The sequence below is a fragment of the Nicotiana sylvestris genome, chromosome 4 (assembly GCF_000393655.2).
Source record: "Nicotiana sylvestris chromosome 4, ASM39365v2, whole genome shotgun sequence".
Lineage (NCBI taxonomy): Eukaryota > Viridiplantae > Streptophyta > Magnoliopsida > Solanales > Solanaceae > Nicotiana > Nicotiana sylvestris.
This window is the reverse complement of record NC_091060.1, coordinates 92,375,795-92,385,596: the sequence shown is the minus strand read 5'-3', so window position 1 is coordinate 92,385,596 and position 9,802 is coordinate 92,375,795. Positions and strand designations below refer to the sequence as shown.

At 34.1% G+C, this 9,802-nt stretch overlaps 1 protein-coding gene across 1 annotated transcript; it reads right to left on the bottom strand.

Annotated features, from left to right (window-relative positions):
• Positions 1-4,328: 4,328 nt before the first annotated feature.
• On the bottom strand, positions 4,329-8,296 carry LOC104228281 (protein trichome berefringence-like 7). Its single transcript, XM_009780724.2, has 3 exons — positions 7,167-8,296; positions 4,946-5,104; positions 4,329-4,752 (listed from the first exon to the last, which is right to left on the bottom strand). The coding sequence occupies exons 1-3, from the start codon at positions 7,967-7,969 to the stop codon at positions 4,455-4,457; spliced, it is 1,260 nt and encodes a 419-aa protein (XP_009779026.1). The 5' UTR covers positions 7,970-8,296; the 3' UTR covers positions 4,329-4,454.
• Between the last annotated feature and the right edge of the window lie 1,506 nt (positions 8,297-9,802).

The following is a 9,802-nucleotide window of genomic DNA, read 5'->3' as shown; positions in this document are numbered from 1 at the left end:
AGTTATGTATAATCTTGGAAAGTTGATATAAGAATTTTGGTGCAAATTCTTGAATCCTTTTGATGTTGTGATGAAGAGAAGTACTAGAACTTTTCTTATTTATAAGTATGGAGTTTTAATTTATTTTTTTTTTTCTGTCTCTCTTGGTTCTTTTTGTTCTCTTTTTAATGTAGGGAATGCTTCCAAGTAAACAGAGACTTGGCTCTCATGTGAAGATATTAGGAAGGCTTAATATTTATGTTTTGATTGTAGTAGAAAACACTTTTTCTTTAGCTTTACTTCTTTCTCCTTATTCTTTTGCTTAAGTGATCTAGTGTCCTACACCACAAGACAGGGGGACATTGACACGATCACACGAAAGGTTTTGAGAGCTTCTATTCTATAGGGTAGAGTTGCACCATATTCTTTTAGCCCCAAAGCAAACATACAGATAAAAACAATTTTACACATTCTATTCTATAGGGTGGATTTGTGCCAGATTCTTTTAGCCCCGTTGAAAAATGACACAGAAAAACATTATGTTTACCCAAAGTAACAATTAAATTTGTACGTGGTTTAATTCAATACAAATAATTAAGAATAAGAGATAAATGAATTAAGGACAAAATAAACGATTAAATCAATTGCAATGTAATGACCAAACCTGATCTTAAATTGAACAATGGGACTCGTCTTCGATTGGATCCTCGGTACAAGCTCGGCCGTGAGTAAAAAAAAAGAACAAACAAATAAATTTCACAAAACTAATTTTTTGTCGCACTAAAATAACCGAACTATGTGTGAAAGCTTTTGGGCGTGCATGGATTTTAATATCCCTTCCATCATACAGATCATTTTGTTCCTTAATTTATGAACATACATTTTTGTTCATCCCTAATTTCCCAAGATGGAGAACTCAGTTCCAGCTTTAACGATGTAAAGTTTAATACAAAGCGAAAAATGGCCAAATATATCCATTTACTATTAAAAATTATTTAATATTATCCTCCGTTATACTATAGTATATATAAACTCCTACCGTTATACTTTGGTTCAAAAGTACTCTTAATTTTAACAGAGGTACACGTGTCAGTTCAGGAGAAAAAGGCCCAATCCCAATTTTAAAATGCCCAAAATTAAAACCCACCCGTAAGTTTACCCGTTACCCGACCCATATCCCCCCTCAAATAACCACCCTCAACAAGAAAAAGAACTCTCCTTCTTCCTTTCTCCTTGCACCAAAGAAGTTGTAACAAATAAAATCTCCAAAATTCTACAATTTTATAGAATCGATTGTAGAATTACTTGACATCAAAAGTTACAATCTTTTTATTTGTTTCTTTTATTTTTTTGCAGAATTTTTAGGTTTATTTCTTAGAATCTAATTCTTGGAATTGAATTTGATCTGGTGTCTGTTTTTATGCTTGAATCTGGATGTTCTTGAGGTTTTTTTGTTAATTTTTCTATTTGAATTTGAAGAGGGGTTTGGTTTTGGTTTGAAATTGTAACTGTTCAAACGTTTAAAATGGTTCCTTAGCTTTGCTGAATTATGGTGTGTAGTCTTGTTTTTGTTTTTATTTTTGTTTCCTTTTGGATATTTATAGGATTGCAATATTGGGACTTAGACATGCTGGTTTTATGCTGGCTTTTCTTCCTTCTTTTTATCTTTTTGTAAACTAATTTTCTTTTTCTTGTTTGGTGTTACGTAAATTGCCCTGGTTGAAGTTATTTTACGTGGATATGTTATATTCTGAGTAGAGCTGTTTTAAAGATTTTGAGGAAGTATTATTTGACTAAAGGGAAAAGATTATGTAGGAGGTTCTGTGTATTGGATTACAAATGCCTTCTTCAGATAGTTATGGTTCTTCGATGGGTTTTCCCTTATTCCGTCGTTTAATTCTAAGTATTAGAAGTGAATAAGAGGTTCATTCCTGGAATTGAACCATGATTCTACAGTCCGGGAGTTTGGTTATAACAAACCTTTGGTTGCTATTCCAGTAGGAATATCTCAATTGCCATTGTTAATGGTGGTGCAACTACGTACTGATAGAAGAAAGGAAGAAGAAGAGGATGGTGACCAAATTTTTTTTAATATTCTAGTGGATGATATGGGTCAGATAACAGGTAAACTTACCGTGGGTTTCAATTATTGGTATTTTATAGGGCGAATTGCACGGTTAGCCACTAATAACATATGTATTTACTTTTAAGCCACTGTTTAAACTGTCTTTAGTTTTGAGACGTTGCTTTAATAAACTTTAATTGTTAGGACGAAAATACTTTTCTGCTCATGTTCTTAACTTTTGAACTTAACTTTAGGACTTCATGACTATATGTCCTTAACTTTTGAACTTGTAACTCTAAGTTCAGGACTACATGTCCTTGACTTTTGAACTTAACTTCAGGACTTCAGGACTACATGTCCTTAACTTTTGAACTTGTAACTTAGTTCAGGACCAAGTGTCCTTAACTTTTGATCTTCGAACTCAAACTTCAGGACCAAGTGTCCTTAACTTTTGTACTTGCAAGTCAAAGTTGAGGAACAAGTGTCCTTAACTTTTGAACTTGTAAGTCAAAGTTACGGATCTATTGTCCTTAACTTTTGATCTTGTAACTGTAAGTTAAGGACTGTATGTCCTTAACTTTTGTTCTTGTTAGTCTAAGTTCAAGACAAAGTGTCATTAACTTTTGAACTTGTAAGTCTAAGTTCAGGACCAATTGTCTTTTAACTTTTGAACTTGGAACTCAAACTTCAGGACCAAGTGTCCTTAACATTTGAACTTGTAAGTCTAAGTTAAGGACATATTGTCCTTAACTTTTGAACTTGTAACTGTAAGTTAAGGACTGTCTGTCCTTAATTTTTGAACTTGTAAGTCTAAGTTAAGGACATATTGTCCTTAACTTTTGAACTTCTAACTGTAAGTTAAGGACGCATGTCCTTAACTTTTGAACTTGTAACTGTAAGTTAAGGACTGTTTGTCCTTAACTTTTGAACTTGTAACTCTAAGTTCAGAACTACCTTTCCTTAACTTTTGAACTTGTAACTCTAAGTTCAGGACTTTAGGACTACATGTCCTTAACTTTTGAACTTATATGTAAGATTATCATGTTCAAGATTCCTTATATGAATTAAAGTTTATGCTTACATGTGGTATCAAGAGCCTTGATTGTTTGAATCGTTAATCTTTGTTTACTCGTATAGTATGAACGAAATCACTGTGGCTTTGATTGAAAAAAAATCTCTTCATCAAATCTGCAAGAACATTAATATTCATGTTTTCTCTTTTCTCCAAATTTAGAGCCTTCGTCTGTGTCATATTATTTATATTAGTTGATGTTGATGATGATACAACGAAAGAATAGTAGCTACTAAAAAATTAAAATAATGATTTTAGAGCTTATTTCTCCCAAACTGTTTTGACATAATGGGGATGCTTCAGTCTGCGTCAGTTACAACGTAAGTATGTAATAGGTTTGGGAAGAAAAGCAATGGAAGAAAGGGTAAAAATGTCTTCTCATATTAATTTTAATAGAGTGGTGGCTATTTTTGCTCAACATTAGAATTACTGGATAAAAAATAAATATCACCTTAAATAGTGGCTACTCCACGCCATTTCTAGTATTTTAAAACTAGGGTTGGGCCTTTTGTTCCTGGGCTGCCACGTCCCCCTTTGTTAAGATAAGGGTATTTGTGTTTAATAGTATAACGGCAGGGGCTTTAATGCTCTAATCGTATAACGTAGAGCTTATTTAAACTATTGACGATGGTAGAGGGGCAGATCAGACCCTTTGCCGAATACAAAATTATAGATTAACTAATTGCAAGTAGTGATAGTCCTTTTTCTCTCCTTTGCCTTTCTTGGGTGAGTGATTTAACTCTCTTCTCGAATCATCATCATTCTTTCATATTGAAATTTTGCTATCACCATTGTTTCTCGCTTGCCTAATGAAATTATGAAATCATTAACAAAGTTAAATAAATTGCTTTTAGCCAGAGACGATTTGACAGATCGAATTGCACACGCAGACCATTACGGCACCTTGGCATGTTTTCCTCTAATTAATCAAATTTCGTATTCCTAATAAATTGCATGAGTGCAAGCTCTCTCGAAGAACCACACGATAAACAACTACTAATACTACTACTGCGCCTTAATCTCAATTACTTTGAGACTGGCTATAGGAATCATCACTGTTTATGTAGACTATACACACACACACACACACAAAAAAAAAAAAAAAAAAAAATGTACTTCAATCTCTCCCCCACGGCGGCCCTTTTTTCGCTCACAAATGACCAAGACTTTCGTGTGGCAAAGGTAATCAAGTTGAATAAAATCTGCAGAAAATGTAAACAAATGTTGAAATCAAACTATCGAACAGAGGACAACGGGTTCAAGCCCGAATACTTAACTAACAGATATTCTGAGAAATATCGATTCAGTAGGAAAAGAATAGAAAATATAATCATGAAGCTAATGAATCTGATATTGCTGTTCCGAAAATAGAAAGGTGAAAAGCAGTTCGTTCCACATATCAGGCACACCAGGTAAGCAGTAATGGCTACAATCTGGAACTGATGGATTGTCACTCCAATTACCAACATGTGCATCGCTTCGGTATGCCCCCATTGGAGTGACATGCAGCAGTGTCACAGGGATTGCTACATTTTTCACAGTATCAATTATCATGTCCGAAAACGCATTCTTATCCTTGCCGTTGGTTTCCGACCAGGGCTGTCGTGTCACGTCGCATTTTTCACGGGGTCCAGCACTGATTCAAGCATAAAAAGGCTCTCATCAAATTTAGAAAAGAGATAAAAGTGGAGAATAAACAGCTCTTACACAAACTATATCCAACTATCGGACAAATTGACCTTTAATTATAGCCTAGACAGAAATTTTAAGAGAAGTAAAAAAGCCAAGACAAAGGATACCAACACATTATATTAGTAAATTGAGCACACCTCCAATGAGTAGCTTCGAAAGTCCGAAAGAATACACGTGTTCTATCAGAGTTGATGTTATTTTCGATCCAAGAATGCCAAGTAGTTAAGGCTTTATTGAAGGCACCATTTATTGTCATTCCGAGCTTCATCTTTCCGTCAATCTGGAAGTACCAGCCCCTGTCTGAAGAAGCATGTCAGAAGAGTTCTCTGGACAAATTGGTAAAGTAACTTCGCGATAAAAAGTGCAGAATAGTGGAGTATCTTCAGAAAAGCATTTACTAGCACGTAAAACACATAAAGCTCCACGGCTTTAACTGTAATAGAATTCATCTTAAAGTACTTGATAAGTAAGAGGAGAAGTAGCTAAGTTGCTCGGACACAGGTGCGGATCTAGAGATGTAAATTCTAAGATTTGAGGATATGGACACTAGTATGGATACGGGTGCGGGGATCCAGCTAAAAATAATTCAAAAAACTATCAATATAAAAATATCTCTAAATTATGAGAAATTTTGTAAAATACTTATGTATAGCTTGTCAAGTGTACATTTTTTTTTTCCTCAAGTTGTAGGTAAGTAAAGGATTGATTTCCCAGATGAAGTATGCTAATTTCTTCAAATTTACCCTAGTTTTGGTTCTGATTTCGAGAATCAAATTGTATCTTGTCTCGAATTTTTCCATCCGTCGTGGTCAAAGTACCCAAAATTATTTGACCAGATCCGGTATGGATCCCATACCCACACCCATACTAGTGTCGCGTTGACACGGGTGCGGCATCTAAACTGCCGTGTCGGAGCAACTTAGAGAAGTAGTTCAATTTCTTGCATAATTACACTGTCTGATGGAAACTCTCTTCCTCTCACACACACAATCACGCCTGAGCAGAGTAAATCAGAACTGTGAAAATCTATCTAGTATGATCCCTATACTAGGCATTTGAAATCTAAAGGCTCTATTTTTATCCATAACAAATCGATTCTTTAACAACAGAAGCAACAGATATTGAAATGTATTCATACGGCGAGGGGTCTTTTTATCAAGTTTTGCTGCATAATGATGTTGAACAAGCATTAAGACATCCCTTATTTGCAACTCACGTATTATGTAGAAGATCTAAGTTAACTTTCCTTGTTATATTTACGGATTTTTAGCATGACAGTTAACCTAAAATTTTCAAAATCTAGATAATAGCAGTCTTACGCACGTGTTGAACTAAGAACTATTATCAAATAATTCAGCTTTAGTTGCAAAAGCTCAAATGAAATAAGAATAGCACAATAATCCAGTTCCAAAATATAGGCCATGAGTCAACTTCAGATACATAAGTCTGGGAAGTTTTTCATTTACCTTGAAAGTGTTAGTTTTCTGACATGAAGGCTGATCCTCATTATCAGGAAAACATTGACTAACTCTATCAAACAAAAATTGAATTTAAAAGGTAGGCATGATAAATGACAAATTGTTGTCCACTACTTGAGAGACTGAGTTAAAAAAATTTATACAGTAGGACGATCTTTATAATCAGAATAACTATAATCATGTATTTTAGGGAGATACCAGGGGAACCAGGAAGAGGACAAACATTTTGTTCCCTATAAGAAATAAGCAAACAAAAAATGACATGAACAGGAGAAAAAGTGTCCATTTTCGAACCACGAAACACAACTGCTGCAAATCTACAAGTCTCCGAAACTTAGCTTATATCAAGTTAGAGTTTTTTTTTTTTTAGTTTCAAAGCGATATTCATCATTGACAAACAATGTTAGTTCATGAACTCATGCAATTAAATAGGTTGACGGCTTATTCTACAATTATTTGATGACCAGTAACTTCATCATGATAGGTGACCTCAAAATTTCAAAATCTAGAAAATGATAGTCATAGGCATATGCTGAACGAAAAATTGTTATCACACAACTGTGATGAATCTACAAGTCTCCTAGATTTAGGTTATATCAAATTACAATGAAATAGGTTAGCTACTTGTGCTATAATTATTTGATGATCAGTAACATCATCATTTATTTTACCAACTCAGGAGCATGTTAAATAATCGGCAAAGACATAGTTGATAAGTTTCCAAGCTAAAGTTCTAACACAAGAGAGTTAGCAGTATATAGTATGAAAAAACTTTTCATCTTAAGCAAGGGAAAAACACCAAATGAAAGTAAAGATTCTTGCAAGAAATAATAACTGACATCTTCAAGAACAAGGAATTCAGCATGACCAGATCACTTACAGTTCAAAAAGCTTCGTGGGAGTCCACCAATGACCGGTATTAAAAACTAGAATATCAGAATGAATCCATTCCTTGTTTATGTCATCCAACTTATCAAGCATTAGTGCTTTCTTGATCCTCTTTGGAGAACGTTTTGGTGGCGATCCAGGTTGTACTAGGAAAATTGACCTATAAAACTCAACTGTAAAATTAAAGGAGCTAAATCGAACTTGTAAATGCCTAATCTGTCTAGTGATCTTTCTTCCTTTGACTTCATATACACTCTTCTTGTCCTCAACACCAGTCATCAATATGCATATCATAGACTCCCATTGAGTTCTACTTAATGAATCACCAACAAAGACAATTCTTTTTCCCCTTAACTTTTCCAAGATTACATAAACATCAAACCTTGGAATTTCACAATTCCTAGGTTTCCACCTCCATTTGAGATACTCTTTATCCTTCCTACCATTATCTAAACAACTAAAACCTTGTTCAGCAAATGGACATTCTGATGCATTGTACAAAGGATAACTTTCATCGGGCACCCAATTTCCAACAAATAAATTGCATTCACCACTAAAGTTAGTATTTGTTCTATTATCTCCTGCATTTTCAAGAACAATTGGTTGTGGAAAAGAATTTGTATTGTAGAAATAACCAGACCCTATTGCCACAAGAAACAACAATAATAAGGATCCAATTACAAGGACCCTATTGAAAGAATGAAAAACCCAAGTTTGACAATGCTTCAACTCGCCAAAGTTCAAATCTTTAGGCCTAAAATGGCCAAAAGAACTCAACTTCAACCTATTCACCATCTATATGAACACCAAGAATGAACATTAAGTTGTAAAACAGACCTTATAGCAACAGACAAATCAAGCTATATCTCCAAACAAAGATGAAAAATCAAGATTTTGAAGAGAACCCACGAAGCTAAACAGCTTTATAGAGCTGAGTATTAGCAAAAAAGAATGAGAAGTATAAAACTGTAAATGGATCTTGAAGCTTCTTCAGTTGCAGTTGGTGATTAGGACATGCAGAGGAAAATATGGTTAAGAGCAGAGGGTAAGTATGTCATTTCCAGTTCAAAGTGGCTTTGGCTTGTCCGAATGTGATCTATGAACTAAAATTTGGTGGAGATATGATGGTGAGTAAATATAGCATAGAACTAAATTTATAGGTTGGAATCAGCTGCTAGCTGGAACAAATATGCTTGTGTACGGCTGCATCTCATTGGCTAACATATTTAAATAGTGGAAATTTTTGCCTTCTTTTCTAGTTTTGTCTTTCCTTAATGTTTCTTTGTGTTCAGGGGAAGTATCCTTTTGTAACATACTTTATGTTGGTCAAATACTGCATCAACCTCACCACAAATAATTTCCATTTAATTGGAAATTCAGAAGAAAAAGTTTATTAGATAAGTGATAATCTAAAATTACATATATAAGTATATAGCTAAAATGCATGATAATAAGACAGTTTATTAAGAAAATTATTCGAAATTGTCATATTTAGAGATTGAGATTGTTCATGAAATTAACAAAACTTACTGCCTCAGTCCTAAACTAAAATTTTCATTGCTTAATACATAATTTTTTTCAACCTGTAAAAAAAAAAATCTTTTACACTCTTTAAATTTGCAAAGAAATACACCTTGAATTGTAACCTCCTAAAAAGGCCATGTGGCATGCACGTACATTGCCAAACAAATAAGAAAGAATTACAGCCCATTGGCCTAATAGCCGAACCAAAAATGGCCCATATTTGAAGCTCTTACCCTATTTAGCCCATGTTTTACATAACTTGAAAGAAATTTTTTACCCTTTAGCCCACTATTAAAGACATAGTTTTAGGGTTTTTATTATTTTCTTCTTTCTTCATTCCCTTCTCTCTCTCACCGCCCCTCACTTCTTTCTTTCTAACCCATATAGATCCCTCATACTCTCTTAAAATTAGCCATTAACAATGTATTATGCTTCTCTTACAAACACACAGCATCTGCTACATATCTGCCTCCCTCTTTTCCGCAGATTATCTTAGTCAATAACTGAAGCAACTTCAATTTGTGAGGAGCACAGCAGCTTTATTCCCCCTCCTCTACCCCCCACGCAGTTCTTCCATTAATGGCTTAAGAAGGCTCGGGCTCCTACTCCGTCGTCCATGGTGGCAAACAAAAGAATATTGAAGATTTTTGAAAGAAACATGAAAATACACACAGATCTGAAAATAAATAGCTCTCAAACTTGATTTGCACCAAAAAATAACCACTAATGTTGGAAGATTTTGAAGTTTGAAGTTCTGGCCATTATTACTATGACCTTGAAGTCTCGAATCTGAAATTGGGTTTGTATAAAAATCATAACTATGTAGCAGTTTGTATCAACATTGTATACTAGTGTATAATTGTGTATATGGATATACAAACACCTCTTATACACTATTATACATGTTTATACAAAGTTATACATTGTTGTATAATTGTGTATAAATGTGTATATTTGTGTATAATATTGTATAATTATATATTTTTCAGTTTATAAGGATGTATATACATTGTTAGTGTGTAAGAGGCCTCTACAGAAGTTTGACACTTCTTTCTCATCTTCTTTTTCGTGTAATGTGTTGTATGAGCGTTGGAGGGATTCTAC

Coding starts and splice junctions, on each gene's coding strand:
- LOC104228281 (XM_009780724.2), bottom strand. CDS start 7,969: ATGGTGAATAGGTTGAAGTTGAGTTCTTTTGGCCATTTTAGGCCTAAA. Junction 5,105..7,166: donor CCCACGAAGCTTTTTGAACT/GTAAGTGATCTG, acceptor TTCTTCAGACAG/GGGCTGGTACTTCCAGATTG. Junction 4,753..4,945: donor TTCGAAGCTACTCATTGGAG/GTGTGCTCAATT, acceptor TGCTTGAATCAG/TGCTGGACCCCGTGAAAAAT.